Source organism: Macrotis lagotis, chromosome X, assembly GCF_037893015.1.
Source record: "Macrotis lagotis isolate mMagLag1 chromosome X, bilby.v1.9.chrom.fasta, whole genome shotgun sequence".
NCBI lineage: Eukaryota > Metazoa > Chordata > Mammalia > Peramelemorphia > Peramelidae > Macrotis > Macrotis lagotis.
The window spans coordinates 699,846,842-699,864,719 of NC_133666.1; the positions used below are offsets into that span (position 1 = coordinate 699,846,842).

Below are 17,878 nucleotides of genomic sequence, written 5' to 3' on the forward strand. Positions count from 1 at the left end.
AGTGCTATTATCTCCATTTTATAGTTGAGGAAACTGAGGCAGAGGCTACATGACTTGCTCAGGGTCACACAGGTAGTAAGGATCTAAGGCCAGATGCCAATCAGCATGAGAGAACATTTGCCCATAACAATTTACAAACAATATTTGAACAGTTGACACAACACTAAATGGTCCTAATCTCCAAAGCCCAGGCAATGAAAAGTTTTCAAAAGAAGGGAACAGGACCGGGTACAGGCCATCCCTGGGAACTTTTCTGCTCCTGGAGTCATCACATGAAATTTTTCTGCATCTAAGAAGAGCTTAAATTGAATAAGAATTCAATTAAAATAAGTAGTCATTTTATTTAGTCCAGAGAATAGAAAAGATGAATAGCAGGCAAACAACACCTTGGATCAAAAACAAATAAGGAAATGATAACAGTAACGTCATCCCTGTTGTGTTTTCTGTTACTATAGGTGTCCCATCTAGCTTACATTAAAAAGAACCTAAACAATTAAACATATACCAAAAAAATAGTTATTTCAATAATCTATGCATTTTAAATATTAGGAGAATATTAAGCAGGGTAGTCACTCATCTCAGGACTGTTTATTTGGAGTAGTGCATTATTTAATATATTAAGATTAGATTATTAAGATTAAGATTAGATTATTAAGATTAAGATTATTTATTACTCAACAACCTGATGCTCTGGGGAAAAAATCCTAGATCAGTAGAAAACTCAGATTCAAGTCCTACCTTTCAATATATACAAATGGTATGACCTTGAACAAGTCACGTAATCTCCCATGTTCAGCAGGAACAATAATGTAGGTCTGTCTCAAACCTAGGTCTTTTATTTTCCAGTCCTTTGCTTCCTTTTACAAGTTGCATCCTCAGTGTGCCACATTTACCATAAATCCCTTCTAATCATATATCTGATAAGATCCACAAATAACTTAAAATTAGAAGAGGGAACAATAGGTGTCAGTCATTATACTCCAAAAGATTCCAGTGAGAGAAAATGTAGACATACCTCGGAAAGAGAGTAGGTTTGGTTTCAGAGAACCACAATAAAGTAAATATTGCAATAAAGTGAGTCACATGGGACAAATAAAACTCTAGTATTGTCTATTAAATGTACAAAATTATTATGTCTAAAAAACAATGGATATACCTTAATTTAAAAATACTTTATTGCTTAAAAATGCTAACAATCATCTAGGCCATGAACAAGTCATAAGCTTTTTGCTGGTGAAAGGTCTTGCCTCCATGCTGATGGTTATTGCCTGACTGGGGTGGTGGTTGCTGAAGGTTGGTCAGGCTGTGGCAATTTTGTTTGTTTGTTTGTTTGTTTTGGCAAGGCAGTGGGTTTAAGTGACTTGCCAAGGTCGCACAGCTAGGTAATTATTAAGCATGTCTGAGGTCGAATGTGAACTCAGGTCCTTCTGACTCCCCCGCTGGTGCTCTATTCACTGGGCCACCTAGTTGCTCCTGTGGCAATTTCTTAAAATAAGATAACAGTGAAGTTTGGTTCTTCCTTTCATGAAAGATTTCTCTGTAGCATGTGATACTATTTGTACTTTATCCACAGAAAAATCCTCTCAAACTCTGCCATTACTTTATCAGATCAGTTTATGTATTCTTCTTCGATGTCCTTGTGTCTCAGGGAATAGAGAGGCCCAAGGAGAAAGAGAGAAATGGGAAAGCAACAGTCAGTGGGGCAGAACATACACACTTATCAATTGTTTTCTGTCTTATGTAGGAGCAGTTTTTGGCACCCCAAAACAATGGTAACGCCAAAGATCACTGATCAATGATCTCTATTACATATGTGAGACATTGCAAAATGTGACACAGAGACATGAGGTAATCAAATGCTGTTGGAAAATGGCACTGAAGGACTTCCTCAGCAAAGGGTGGGCCACAAGCTCTCAATTTATATACTTTTTAAAAACCTGTAATATCTACAAAGCACTAAAAATCTAATATTTCTGCTAAAGAAACTATATCTCTCCATCAAAATTGCTAAGGTAGTCAAGCCAACCACATAAAGTTGGAACTCCCATAACACAGACAAGGAAGGGACCTTGAGAGCTATCTGGATATTGCATACAATATCATGGGGCTAGTGATGTAATCACAAACTGAAGATGTCCATTGTCAAACATGGCTAATGCAGCAGCTTGTTTTGTTTGACTGTGGATGTTTATTAGGAAAGGCTTAAGAATAGTAAACAGTTACTTCCTGATCCACAGCAGGCCCCTCCACCTTTTGAAAGATAAAATTATCATTAAGACAAGCTAAAAAGTTGCTTTTTTTTCAGCAGTTCAGCTGCTTTCGACAGAACACTCTTGCAGTATTGGCAGGCTAGGTAAGTCTCATGTCATGATGCTGGCATGCCTCTCTGACCCAGGTCTGTGATCTTGGTGCCCAAACCCTGGACTATTTCTTGTGAATGTCTCACCTCCCTTCTCAGCAGAAGTAAAGGACCAGGGAGGTAGAACACAGAGTAGACAGTCAGATGAGACTGACATACTGGTTAATTTTACCAAATGACTCTGCTTTTCTTTATAATCAAATATCCCATGGGAAATGAAGATGATGTAAAAACATAAGAAATATATATATAAATTTTAGAAAGAAAACAAGAACTTGGCCACCACCAAGCTATACTTATCAGTGGCCAGGCTTCTGGTATCTGGGGAGGGTCTTCTTCCTGGCATTGTTACATGTGTTCAGGAAGCAGGGGATCAGAGGGGCCCATACCTCTTGGGGCTTCAGGGTATGGGCAAACATCTCCAGCCTTGTGGTTTGTGCTAGAATTTGCCTCCAGGAGATACCCGAGCTTTGAAATCTTACTTCTCCTCTTAAGGCTCAGGTCTCCAATTTAACCTGCTGAGATTAGGTTTCAACAGACTCAATATTCCAGCTTGTTCTTCGTTTCCTCATTTATTCCTTCCATATTAAGGGACCCTTTACCCACATGTCCACCCTTGGGGTCCTGGGCACAACTCCTGCTGGTCATTGTCTGCAGAAAGATGCTTTTAGCTGCACTATGCAGTCTTTTAAGGACAACTCTACCTTTCCTCTCATCTTTCCAGTTTCCAAACTTACCTATCATTGTTGGGGGTCACAGCAGTCCTCCCCAGACACACAAGGTATCATCCTAGACTCCTCCCTCTCTCTCACTCCCCTCTCCCCCATACATATTATAGCCAAGGCCTGTTGATTTGATCTCTGTAACCTATTGTTACATTTGTCCACATATTCCTCCTTTCTTCCTCTGTACTGCTTCTGACTTAGGCCCTCTTCTCCTTCTGTTAGCTCCTGGAGACCAGGGATTTTTCTTTTTGTCTTTTTTTTTTGCATTCTGAGACATCCATCTACAGAGTTTTCCAGAACTTTGGGGCAAGATTAGCAGTGGCAAAGGAGACTGTCAGTGAGGCTGTTCAATGAATCAGCACTTATTAAGCAGTTACAAAGAGGCAAGAGCCATTCCCTGTTTTCCAAACTCACATTCTGATGGTCTAATGGAGTTCATGCCCAGGGAATATCTTGGTGGGGCAGGAGCTTGCTAACTAGAGAGAGAGAGAGAGAGAGAGAGAGAGAGAGAGAGAGAGAGAGGCTGACTCTCTGGGGGTCACTTCCACAGTTGCATTTTCCGAGGAGCCTTCCTCCGCCCCACAGTGCCACTCTAAACATCTCCATAAAGGCTAGTCGGCCAGGCCCTGAGCTGGTAGGGCTGGTCAGCTGCTCCTCACACAGGGAGCTCTGGAATCTAGCGATAGGGTCACAAGGCTGGAAAGGCAAGTGTTGGTAGAATGCAGACTTCCACGCGACAGATGAGGAAACTGAACTCAGGACCCGTCACTTTCCAGACGCTGGCCCAAGGGCTGCCACGAGTAAGGCCTGGCCCCATGCAGTCGTCTCGGGGGGCTTCAGGGTCTCGGCTTTTTTTTTTTTTAGTCTGTGGGCAGCATGACTTGGGGTGCCCGGGGTTGCAAGCACGAGCTTACAGAGCGCCAGACTCAGCACGCGCCGGGCCTCGAACTCCCCGGCCCGCCGAACTACGCTTCCCAGAAGGCACAGCGGGAAGTACGCCAACTTGAGCGACGTCACTTCCGCTTGCCCGACCCCTTTCTGTCCTGCCAGTCACTTCAGTCCCGCAGGGGTCCCCAAGCTGGGAATCTGTTCCCCGGAGGTGAGGCGGGGCCGCCTGGCCCCTGGGTGGGAAGGGGGAGCGGCCGGACGGGCTGCCGGCCCCGCGGGGCCCTCCCGGCCCCCCCGGGCGCGCTCAGCCCCGGGCTAGCCTGCCTTGCTGAGCGGGCAGGAGGGACGCGCGGTGCGCCTGCGCACTGCCCTCCCTCCGCCCCTTCGGCTTGGAGAAGCGCCTATTGGTCCCCTGGGAGCCCCGTGGGCGTGCCCTGCCCACGGCCCTCCTTTTCTCGGCTTGAGCCAATGGGAGAGGCCGCCGCCCCCAAGCCCCGCCCCCGCCCCACTCCCGCCTCTCATGGCTCCCCTCCTCCCCACAGAGGACCCTGCGGCCCGCGGCGACGCGCGAGGAAGGGGCGATGGCGCCCCCGGTGAGTGCGGGCCCCCGAGGGGCCGGAGCTGGGGGAGGGGAGGCCTGCAGGAGCCCGCGCTGCAGGGCCGGGGTTCGAATCCAGCCGCCGCAGCCCCGCGGCCCAGGCCCTGGGCAGGAACCGCGCCCCCACTCCGCCCACGGCCCCCCGGCCCCCCGCCCTTCGTGCACCCCCGACCCCTCGGCGCCCCGCCCTTCGTGTACCCCCGCGTCGTCCCACGGCCTTCGCGCCCCCCCCGCGCCCCCCGCGCCTCGCGCACCCCTCGCCCTTCGCACACCCCGCGCCCCCAGGCACCCCGAGCCCCCCCCCCCCGCGCACCCCTTGCCCTTCGCACACCCCGCACCCCGCGCCCCCGCTCACCCCTCGCCCTTCACACACCCCGCGCCCCCTCCCGCGCCTTGCGCACCCCGCGCCCCCCGCGCACCCCGCGCCCCCGCACCCCCCGGGCCCCCTCGACCCCCCGCGCACCCCTCGCCCTAAGCGCACCCCGCACACCCCGCACCCCCGCGCGCCCCTCGCCCCTCGCCCGGGCGCGGGAGGTTCCCAGCCTGTTTGCAGATCCCGGCCGCAGCTTCTGCTCGGGAATTTCGGAGGAAGGAGCAGGGCTTGGCTTGAGCGGCTGCGGCCGGCCTCCTGCGCCTTTGGTCCCACCCCCACGGCGGTTCACGGGTGGATGCCCCCGGGGAAACCCTGTGCATGAATGTTTCAGGTATCCGTGACCTTCCGGGACGTGGCCGTGGACTTCACGCGGGAGGAGTGGCGGCACCTGGGCCCCGCCCAGAAGGAGCTGTACCGAGAGGTGATGCTGGACAACTACCGGACCCTGGTCAGCCTGGGTGAGGAGGCCCCCTTGGGCCTTGAAGCGGAACGTGTCCTCCCGGTGTAAATGCCGAGGGTGTTCCTTGTTTAGCTGGGATTCTTTGGCAGGTTGAAAAGAGAAGTGACTGAAAAATGCTTTCGTGGCCAAGAAACAGGATTCTCAACGGTCCACAATAAGGTTCTGGCTTTTGTTAAACCGGAAACTTGGACGTCATTGTCTCTGTACCTTCAAACCAGAGTATCTCCCTAAATGCCTAATGCAGGTCTCTGAAGACCAAAAAATTCCAAATCATCTTAGCAAAAAGTTGTGCTATATGAACCTATTTTCTTTCGTAGCCCAAAACTGCACTGTGACCCATTTCCCTATGTTTCTTGGGGACACCCCCAGAACATCCTTCAGATGTCTCCTGTACTGCCCTCTGGATTATCCTAGCATTCCCACCATTCCTGGACGGGGGTTAGGGAGAGGTAGCATTCAATTCTGAGGGATCTCTCACTCTCTACCACTTTACTTTTTCCATCGACCAGGCTTTGTGGTTGCCAAACCAGATGTGATCTCTCAGTTGGAGCGAGGGGAGACACCTTGGATCCCGGAGGGCCGATTTCCAAGAAGCAGCTGTCTAGGTGAGTGAGTAAAAACCAGTTGACTGGATTATTTTATACAATAGCTCAGAGAGGCATTCCTAGTGTGTGTAGACAGGGAGCTAGTTTCCAGTTCTATTCACCCGTGAAGAATGCCTGACATCATCTCTCTTGTAGCATAGCAACTTCCCCAAACCCTGAACTAGCTGACTTTTCTCATTCCTCTGGCTCAGAAAAAGCTCAGAAGGGTTAGTTCTTTCTTTCCTTTCCTTTAGTCAATACTTTATCATAGTATCCTTGAATCTCAGAACAGAAAAGGATCAGATCCTTACCTGTTCCAACCCATACCTGAATGGGACACGCTTCCTAGGCTTTCTACCAGTAATGATGAACGCATTCTCTACTGACTGTGTTTCCTAAAAACACCAACCGGAACATCCTTCAGCTGTCTCTTGTACTGCCCTCTGAATTCTTCTAGCATTCCACTATTCCTAGAGAGAGAGGAGGGCAAAGGATTAAATTCTGAGATGTTCCTGTCACTTTGTACATGTGTACATGAGATCATGTTTACAGCAGCGGTACTTGGGCATTTTCTGTTTATCTCTTAGGTGAGAGACTATACCAAACTAATTGGATATTTCTGCATTTGCACCATCCCAATAAGAGATTAATCCTTTTATCTGTAAGTTCACGGAAACTTAGTTGATGTCATGTAGAGAGGCATTAGAGCAATGTAGAGAACAAGGGAGAAAAATCAGCATCCCTAAAGTGAGTGCCTATGCATAGGCTGTCAGGAACAAAAGCTTGGGGTGTCACCCTAAGACAGACTGATGGGCTCCATGATGGAATGTAGAATTAGATGGATTCTAACCGTGCCTAACACGCCTTTCCTCTGTGATTCTGAATAAGACTTGAGTGCTGTCACAACACTATGCTTCATGGCCTCCAAGCCCTGTCCAACCCTGAATATTCCATCCTGTGATTATCTGTAGAAGGAAGTCTGCCTAAATAGGATCCACATAAAAACTGCTTCAGCTCCATTCTAGTACAAGAAAATGGAATAGAAACAATAGTTGACTGATGTAAGGATGAAGTGGAGGTGAGAAACCCCTTCATTTTTTCCTGATTTGAAGTGAGAAATGTGGCCAAAAACTTAAAAAAGCCAAAGACAAAGGAACTTGTTCCCTAAAAAAGCATGGGTTATTTGACATCAGACTGAAAACTTTGGAGAGAAAATTTATGAGAATAAAGTTGTTGAATCTACTTTTTTGTCCTGAGAAATCATTGGACTCAACATCAGTTTGTATCAGAGAAACCTAGAATATGTTATTATTGTTGAAAACTCTTCATCCAGAACTAAATGTATTCAACATTGCCTGTCTTGCTTCTCTTGAGAACATTCTTGTAAATGTTAACTTGAAAGAAATAAGAAGAAACATCCCCCTTGTGATATCTTTCTCTGTTCCCTAGTTTTAGAATTCTGTTATTTTCTTTGCCCTGTGTAATTATTGAATGACTTCTGATCTTGTATTTCTCAACAATGCCATCCTTTTCTCCATATTTCTTTGCATATCCCTTTAAATTTAGTGGGAAAACCCAGTTATGCAGGTTAGACAATACAGGCTTCTTTTCAGCTCTGTTATTACAAACAATATTTTTGAATTTGGTTGGTTTTATATGAAATGGCCTTTATTTTCTTTCATTGCTTCCCTTAGAATACCCCCCCCCAATAGGAACATCACTAGGTCAAAGAATTTATGAACTGTTTTGTACCTGTTACTACTATGTATTCACACATTATATTCCCAAAGACTTGGCATCTAACTCACATCACTACAGAATGGGTAATAAGTGAACATAAATCAGGCTATAATCCATTTACCGGTAGATAAATGTTTCAAGCACATCAGAAGCCATTTCATTTTTTTAACTAGTATTTTATTTTTCCTCAATTACATGTAAAATAGTTTTCAATATTCATTTTTAAAAATTGAGTTTAAAATGTTCTCCTTCCCTTCCCAGCCCTGTCATTAAAACAGGCAATTTGATATAGTTTTTACATGTGTAGTCATGAAAAAAATTTTCATATTTATCATGTTGTAAAAGAAAAAAAGATCAAAATAAAACCCCCAAAAGCATAAAGAAAGTTTTTTTTAAAGAAAGTTTTATGCTTTGATCTGTACTCAGATATCATCAGTTCTTTTCTGGGAATGAATAGCATTTTTCATCATAAATCCTTCAGAGTTATCCTGGATCATTGTATTGCTGAGAATAGCCAAATCATTCATAGTAGATCAAATAACAATATTGCTGTTATTGTGTACTGTGTTCTAGTTCTACTCATTTCACTTAAAATCAGTTCATGTAAGTCTTTCCAGGTTTTTCTGAGAGCATCTAACTCATCATTTCCTATAGTACAATGGTATTCCATCACAATCATACCACAAATTGTTTAGCCATTCCCAGTTGATGGGCATCCCTTCAATTTCCAAATCTTTGCACCAGGAAAGAAGTTCTTTTTTTCTGTTTATGTATGTACACACACACACACACACACACACCCCCTTATAAAAACAATGATTCTTGACATATCCCTACTAGATAGATAAATAGATAGATAGATAGATAGATAGATAGATAGATATGTACTCCTAATTGTTCTAATAATGACAAATTTCTTAGTATTATTTATTCATGTAGGAATGTATACAGGTTACCCTTATGAAGTCCCCATGGTTTGGGCAGCTAGGCACAGTGGATAGAGCACTGGCCCTGGAGTAAGGAGGACCTGAGTTCAAAGCTGACTTCAGACACTTAATAATAGCCTAGCTGTATGACCATGGGCAAATCACTTAACCCCATTGACTTGCAAAAAAAAAAATCCCCATGGTTTCTCTTTCCTAATTACCTTTTTATTCTTCTCTTGAGTCTTGCATTTGAAAATCTGATTTTCTATTCAGCTCTGTTCTTTTCATCAGGAATTTTAGAAAGTCCTCTATTTTATTGAATATCCATCTCCCCACCCCCAAAGGGTTATACATAGTTTTTTCTGAGTGAATCTTGATTGTAATCCAAACTCCATTGCTCTCTGGAATATCATATTCCAATCCTTCTTTGTAGAAGCTGCTAAATCTTGTGTTACCCTGACTATAGCTCCATAATGCTTGCAGTATTTTCTCCTTCACCCAGGAGCTCTGGAATTTAGCTATCATATTTCTGGGAGTTCTCATTTTGGGATCTCTTTCAGAAGGTGATCAGATCAGTCCATTCTTTCAATTTCTGTTTTACCCTCTGCAATTTTCCTTTTGTTTTAAATTTTTTTTTTAATTTAAGATCATGGCCATGCCTTTGACTTGTCCAAGGTCACACAGCCAGGCAATTATTAAGTGTCTGAGGCTGGATTTGAATTCAAGTCCTCCTGACTCCAGGACCAGTGTTCGATTCACTGTGCCACCCAGTGCCACTTCCTTGGTAATTTCTTGAAAGATCATGTGTAGTTATTTTTTTTTAAATTTTGATCATAGCTTTCAGGATGTCCAATAATTTTAAAATTATCTTGCCTGGATCTATTTTCCAGGTCAATTGTTTGCATATTATCTTCCTTTTTTTCATTTTTTGTGGTTGTTTTATTGTTTCTCTATGTCTCGTAGAGTCCTTACCTTTCACTTGCCCATTTTTTTAGGAATTATTTTCTTAAATGAGCTTTTGTTCATCTTTTCAGTTTGGCCAATCCTATTTTTAAAAAAAAAATTATTTAAGGCAATGGAGTTAAGTGGCTTGCCCAAGGTCACACAGCTAGGCAATTATTAAGTGTCTGAAGCTGGATTTGAACTCAGGTACTCCTGACTCCAGGGCCAATTCTTTATCCACTGTGCCACCTAGCTGCCACCACCAATCCCATTTTTTAAGAAGTTCTCTTCAGTGAATTTTTGTATCCTTTTCCCCATTTTTTCAATTCTGCTTTTCAAGGCATTCTTCTCATTGACTTTTTCTACCTCTTTAACATTTGTCCTAGTCTGTTTTTGAGCTGTCATTTTCTTCAGTAATTTTTTTGTTCCTCCTTTATATTTTTTCATTAATTTCTTGCATCACTCTCATTTTTCTTCCTAATGTTTCTTCTACCTCTCTTAATTGATTTTTTCAAATCTTTTTTGAGCTCTTTGATGACCTGAGGTCAATTTATATTCTTCTTTGAGACTTTGGATATAGGAATTTTGATTTTCCTGTCTTCTGAGTATGTTTTGAATTTGTCACCATAGTACTTTATATAATCAGAATTTTTTCTGTTGTTTGCTCATTTCCCCAACCTATTGCTTGACTTGTAACTCTTTGCTAAAATGGGGCTTTGTTTCTAAGATGGAAGGCAGATTGTCCCAAGCTTCAGGGGTTTTATGTAGCTATTTCCAGAGATACTTCTAGGGACCTGTAAGTTTTCAGTTCTTTCAATGTGGTATTATCTAAGGAGAGAGAAATTATTATTACATTCCTAGTCTGTGTCCTGGTTTGTGAATAATGAGAAGCATACTCTTCTGCCTTGAAACTATGATAAGGGTCAAACTCTGGTGTGCTAGTGCTCCTCCTTGCCCTGGGATTGGCAACCAGGACAAAGACCTGGATCTGAATATGTAAAAGCAATTCTGCCTCTATTGCCAACCAAGAGACACTTACAATCTCCTTCTGGTGGGTTGTTTGATTCCTTTACCATCTGTAGGCTGAGAGATCTGGAAGCAGCCACTGCTGATTCAGTCATTCATGCATTAAGCTGTGCTGCCCTCTTAGACCTTTCCTGCCAACCTTCTAAGTTGCCTTTGGTTGGAAAATTATTTCATCCCAGTCTTTTGTAGGTTATCCTGCTTTGGGATTTATTCTATGGTCTTATTTAAAGGTGTTTGGAAGAGTTTGGGGGAGAGCACAGGAAAATTCCTGCCTTTTCTCTGCTATCCTGACTCTGCCCAAACAGACATTTCTTGATTTTAAAAAAAAGGAGACTCCAGAACCCAACAATAATTTAATAAAATAGTGTTAATTTATCAAGGAACTACAAATTAAAACATCTTTGAGAAATATTTCTTTGTACCCACCCCCAAATTATCATAAATAGATTTTTTTAAATAGAATTATTTCAAATGGTATGGAAACACAAGATGATTTATACTCCTGGTAGAGCTATCAATTGATGTAGTATTTTTGAAATAAATAAAATAAAACTGCTTTAAAACCCTTCATTTTCTTTCACCTGTGATTACATTATTAGGACTCTACCCTATCATAAAAGTCATAAGCTTTGCTATAGAAATTTTTCTGGCTACTTTGTTCTCCTCTGATGATTGCAGAGGGGATTGCCTGAATAAATAGTGGTATAGCAATGAAATAGAACTTGTCATAAGGAAGGATAAATAGAAATACAGAAAAAATATGTGACTCCTAAATTACACAGACTGAATAAATACAGCCATTGACTACAGCTTTGGAATGAATGATATCAAGATAATTAGGAAACAAAATAGAAATTCTTAAAAGGAGAAAGAAGTTATTTACTATTTTTATTTCTTTCAGATTCAGACACTAGGCTTCAAATCAAAGAGTTAACTCCAGAGTTTGGCCTTACAGTGGAAGAATCATCCAAGAAAAGACTCTTGAGGGATGCTCCTTGGATCTTGATGTTGAGGGGAGGCTGGGATTGTTATTCAAGGTTAAAGAAGCAGAACAAGGACGATCAACATTTAAGCCAAATAAAAATCACTAAAAGGAAATCCTCCAATGAAGTGAGTGTCCATGACTATAAAGATGACAAAAGTTCTTGTCTACTGCCACCGAAGCGATTTTTTGTAGGAAAGAGTCTTCTTCATAAATATAATAGACAGAAAAAGAGCTTCAGAAAATATTCAGATATAAAACAGTATAGAACTTATCTAAAGAAAATATTTTCTAATGACAGTACATGTCAGAAATCTTTTAACTATAATTTTGACCATATTGAAAAACATAAACTACATACTGAAAAGAAATTTTCTGATTGTAAAGAATGTGGGAAAACTTTCCTCCTAGACACTGAACTTATTCTACACCAGAGAATTCACAGAGGAGAAAAAATTTATGAATGCACTGAATGCAGAAAGGCCTTCCAAAAGAGTTCTTATCTCAGGAAACATCAGAAAATTCATAGTGGAGAGAAACCTTACAAATGCAATGAATGTGGAAGGGCCTTTCACTGGAAGTCACAGCTTACTGAACATCAAAGAATTCATACTGGTGAGAAACCTTTTGTATGTAATGAATGTGGGAAGGCCTTTCTAAGGGGCTATGAAATTATTCGACATCAAAGAATACATATTGGAGAAAAGTCTCACGAATGCAATGAATGTGGGAAGGTCTTTCGCAGGACTTCATGTTTTAAAAAACATCAGAGACTTCATACTGGAGAGAAATTATATAAATGCAATGAATGTGGGAAGGCCTTCAACTGTAATTCACACCTTAATGAGCATCAGAGGACTCATTCTAGAGAGAAACCTTACATATGTAATGAATGTGGAAAGGCTTTCCTCCGGACCAGTGAACTTACTCGACACCAAAAAAAACATACTGGAAGAAAAACTTATGAGTGCAATGATTGTGGAAAGGCCTTCCAGCAGAATTCATACCTTCGAAGACATCAGAGAATTCATACAGGAGAGAAGCCTTATGAATGTAATGAATGTGGGAAGGCCTTTCTCCGGTCCACTGGACTTACTCGGCACCAGAGAACACATACTGGAGGAAAACCTTTTGAATGCAATGAATGTGGGAAAGCCTTCCGTCAAAATTCATACCTTATAGTTCATCAGAGAATTCATACTGGGGAGAAACCTTATGAATGTACTAAATGTGGGAAGGCCTTTGTCCGGAGCACTAATCTTAGTCAGCACCAGAGAACACATACTGGAGAAAAACCTTATAAGTGCAATGAATGTGGTAAGACCTTTCGCTGTAAATCACACCTTATTGACCATCAGAGAATCCATACTAGAGAGAAACCTTATGTATGCAGTGAATGTGGCAGAGCCTTTGTCTGCAGTTCTAATCTTAGTCATCACCAGAAAATTCATACTGGAGAAAAACCCTATGAATGTAATGAATGTGGGAAGGCCTTCTGTAAGAGAGCAGATCTTACTCAGCACCAGAGAACACATACTGGAGAGAAACCTTATGAATGCAATGAATGTGGGAAGACCTTCAGCCAGAATTCATACCTTAGAAGACATCAGAGAATTCATACTGGAGAGAAACTTTATGCATGTCATGAATGTGGAAAGACTTTCCTTTGGTCTCTTGAACTTACTCAGCATCAAAAAGTACATACTGGAGAGAAACTTTATGAATGCAGCTAAAATGGGAAGAACTTTATTCAAAAGACAATACTTATTCCATGTCATAGAATTCATACTTGATAGAAACCTTAAGTATGTAATGAATGTGGGAACATCGTTATGCAGAGCAGTAATCTTAACATCAGAGAAGTCCTATTTGAAAAAAATTTATCTCTAAAACCTTCTGTCTATGGAAAAACACTTTGTGAGTATTTTTAATGTAGGAATGCTTGCAGTCAGAAAACAGATCCAACTATATACATACAAACAAAATAGGATTCTGAAAAACTGCAGAAAAACCTTTTAAATTCAGTGATTGTGGGAAGGCCTTTTGCTTTAGCTCACCTTGTTCACCATCAAAATATTCATATACAAGAAAAACATGAATGTGGAAAAATTATTTCCTTGAGAATATCTGTTAATTGGCATCAACATATTAATGCAAGGGAGAAAACATTAATGAAAGGATGCTAAAAGGTAAGGACAGGGCTTTTTCAACTTTAGAAGATTCAAAGATGGAACCAAAGTGATGGAACAAGAGGAAAAAATACAGGCTAACTCACCTATTCAATCTGCACAATCATCTAGTAAATGCACTAGACCAAAAATTCTTATTTTATAAAAATGCAAGAAAAAGTTATAATGAATCATTTTTCCAGCTCATGGAGACTTAGGGAAACGGAAATAGTAAAATGTCAGAAGGCTGAGAAAAAATGAGATGTCAGCGAAAATAAATGGTCTTGGAAATCACCCACAATCATTGTTCACTCTAACAAAAAAATGACTTAAAAAGCGTAGATATGATTTCAGAAAATCTTAAAAACTACCTCTAGGACCAGAGGGAAAAATTGATATAGAATCCACTGGTTCCCTACTGAAAGAAGACTCAAAATGAAAACTCCTAGGAATATTGTAGCCAAAAATCAATCCTAGGATTAAAAAAAAATTCTAGCATCCACAAAGAAAGAATACAAGTATCATGGAACCACAATCAGGATTGTACAAGATTTAGTAGCCACCAGGACATGGATTATGATATTCTAGAAGGCAAATAATCTAAGCTTACAGTCAAGAACTTCCACTGTATCTGAATAGAAATTTTGACTTAGAAATGCAGAAGTCAAGAAATTTTAACTTAGAAATGGAGAAGCATAAAAAATAGACATGGAGTATACAATCATAATGGAATAAAGTTAGATTACTTATATTGTTTTATGGAGGGATGATACATGTAATCCTAAAGAGGGAGTCTAATTTGACTGAGGGCCTATGGGTGTTGTGTTTTGATGATCTTGGAATGGAAAGAATGGGAGAGAGGAATACAGTGGGAGGTGGAAAAGTAGAGGAAGAATGCACGGAATCAGACTTCTCTAAATTCTTGACCAAGTTCCAGGAAACTTATTACTGAGAAAATATCCTGCAAAATTCCATCAGCTTTCATACACCACCTCATTTCCCTCTGCCCTTCTGTTTGAAGAGTGGACTCAAGAACTCTCAGATCTCCATTTAATGTGGGAGTTCATCTCGAACATCTCATTTCTTGCCCATTTGCACTACTTTGGGATGTCACTATGGCATCAATTTGGGAGCCTTTCCCCATATCCTGCCCCCCCACCTTGTTTTTTAGCTTCTTTTTGTGTCTTCTTTCCCCATTAGATTGTAAGCTCCTTCAGGGCTAGGAGGATTTTTTTTTTGTATTTGCTTAGCATAGTATCTGGCACATAGCACTTAATAAATGTTTATTTTCTAGAGGAAAAAGAGGAAGAGCAGGGAAATTTATTTCACATAATTGAGATGTGAAAGTAGAAATCTATGGTTCTTGTCCTTTGTTATTGAAAAAGACCACTTTGTTAGAGAAATGAGTTAGAATGTGTCCAGCTGTGAGTGATCAGACCAATAGGAACTCAGAATGCCCTACCAGAGGTTGGCACAGAAAATTCATGTGAACAACCTAGGGTGGTTACTCTAAATTTACATATCTCATGTTTCCTTTGAGCCACCTCAATTCTGCCATGCTCATAGAGTGCAGCACCCTCTCTGATGAGGGCACACCATGCTGGGTGGTCCTGTACCAGTGTCTCAGTGTCACTTCTGATCTTGTGAGCACTTGCCCTGTTTGAGTTCTCCATAAAATAGTCTTTTTGGCAAGCATACTTCTGGCATTTGAACAACATGGCCAGCCCATTGCACTCTAGTAATGTTTGAATGCTTGCCAATTTAGCTTGAGAAAGGACCTCAGTGTCTGGTATCTTATCTGCCAAGTAATCTTCAGAATTTTCCTAAACAATTTAATTGGAAGTGATTCAGTTTCCTTGCATGGGGTATAGGGTGTGTTCAAGGAAGACTGTTACTTATGATGTGAGGGCTTCTGTATTCTGTATCCACCTGAGTCACTTGACTCACCTGTGGCTCCAAGAAGCTGTAGCATGCACACCTCAGTAACTTTTTCAGCAGACAGGCCAAACCTAGTTGAGAGTAGCTGAGGGATCTCAAACCCATCCAGTGAGCTGGGAGGGTAGCTACCTTAAGTATGTGAAGTCCTCCACTAGTAGAATGGGCAGATGTGAACAATTCATTCCAATGGCCATGAAGGCAACTGAAGCAGCCATTGGGGAGTGCTTAGAGCTTGGTTAGATATGGAAGATGCCAAGGTTATCCACAGTATCTAGAGGCATCACCAGCTGTCTTGATTCTGTCTTGCCACTGGACAATGATGACTTTGGAAGAGAGTGAGGTTGACAACTTCATGCAACTCTGCCTCACTTAAATCCAATTTATGCATGAGTCAAAAACATCCATGCCACTTTACCATTTCTATCTCAAAGTCTTGAAGCAGCAGGTGCAAATACCCTGAGAGCTGTAGCACACAGGCAGCCTAGAGTTTAGTGTCTTTCCTAGAAGTAGTAGTGAGATTCAGCAGGCCCTTGAATGTCTAAGCAGCCCTTTTAAAGATTGCACTGCTCACCTCCTGGTGTGAGGAAGGGGCTAGAAAAGGTGCCCTAAAAATTGCCTTACCCAATCCTGGCCTGATTACCATAGCAGGCAGGGGATCCCACCCTGTGATCTAAATACAAAAAAAAAAAATTTACAAAACTTTTTCAAAGACGATTCCACTCACCATCAGTGAATTGTAGGCAATACAAGATTCAATTTCCACAAAGACAAACAGCACTTCTTGCAAGAGAACTTGGCAGGTATCCTATTCAAATAGCAGCATTGAGCAAAACAAGGCCATAAATGAAGGCCAGCTTAATGAAATCAGAGCTAGATCCACATTTTTCTTGAGTGACCACAGTGAAAGGGAGTACCATTTTGTAATTAAAATTAATCTAGTCAACAATCTTAAATGCCTACCAAAAGCTGTGACTAACAGGCTCATGGCAATGAGATTGTGCCTTGAAGGAAGGTAACATTTGAACCTCTCATCTTACCTCAAAGGAGGGAAGAATACATATATGCAAACATAGTTCTGTACAGAAATACGTTTTCCCCCATAGAAAAACAGAAGGGAGGTGGGGAAAATAAGGGGAGAATTAATCATAACCAAAACAATCATTTAAAGAAGGAACAGGCATAAAAAAGACAAAAAAGGATAAAATAGGATGGAGGGAAGTATAATTGAGAATGGGAATGGAGTGAACTCACCTCTAAACAGAAGAGGATAGCAGCTTGAATTGGAAACCAGAATCCAACATGTTGAATTAATATAATTATTCATTAATATAAGGGGATAGAATAGAATCTCTTGTTATATCAAAAGTAAAAAAGTCAGAAGTGGTAATCATGATCCAAGGGGGAAAAACAGTAAAAAGTAAATCTAATTACAAGAAATAAGCTATGAGGAACTATAGACAATGAATCAAAGGTAATACTAAACATATGTACTCAACAGATATCTTAATTCTTAAAGGACACATTGAATGAGTTAGACATAGATAAATCTTACCAAAAAATAAATAAAGGACCTAAAAAGAATTTAGGAAAACCTATATATAATAGTACACTGAGAAATATTGAATGGGAATAGAAAAATATATATCACCACAAAAAAATGACCACATATTAGGGCAAAAAATCCTGACAAATGTAATACAATCTCATAATAATGTAATTGCATAATGTGATCTCTTCCATAATGCAAACATTAATTGGAGAGGGAGTCAAAATAAAGAAAAGACAAGGATTTGCCTGAGCTCTCCCCCAAACCCTTCCAAACACCTTTAAATAAGGCCATAAAACAGCATAACTCACAAAAGGAAGGGGCAAAATAATTTTCTAGTCAAAAACAACTTGGAAGTCAGCAGGAGATTTTTGGTACAACTGAACTCATCCAGTCTTTCTGGAGAGCAATTTGGAAGGGCAATAAAAATGTACATACCCTTTGATCCAGCAATACCAGTACTGGTATTGCTACCCTGAAGAGACTGTGAAAAAGGGTAAAAACATCATTTGCACAAAAATATTTATAGCAGCCCTGTTTGTGGTGGTAAAGAATTGGAAATTAAAGTGAATGTCCTTCAATTGAGGAATGGCTTAACAAATTGTGGTCTATGTATGTCATGG

The 17,878-nt window shown here is 41.2% G+C and overlaps 1 protein-coding gene and 1 pseudogene across 1 annotated transcript; one reads left to right on the forward strand and one right to left on the reverse strand.

Annotated features, from left to right (window-relative positions):
• LOC141499640 (vomeronasal type-2 receptor 26-like) overlaps positions 1-17,878 on the reverse strand; it is an 841,716-nt pseudogene that overhangs the window by 640,899 nt on the left and 182,939 nt on the right.
• On the forward strand, positions 4,131-17,404 carry LOC141497104 (uncharacterized). Its single transcript, XM_074199701.1, is given in 5 exon segments — positions 4,131-4,183; positions 4,515-4,565; positions 5,275-5,401; positions 5,913-6,008; positions 11,523-17,404. Coding segments are annotated over 4 exon segments (2,109 nt in total). The 5' UTR covers positions 4,131-4,183; positions 4,515-4,553; the 3' UTR covers positions 13,397-17,404.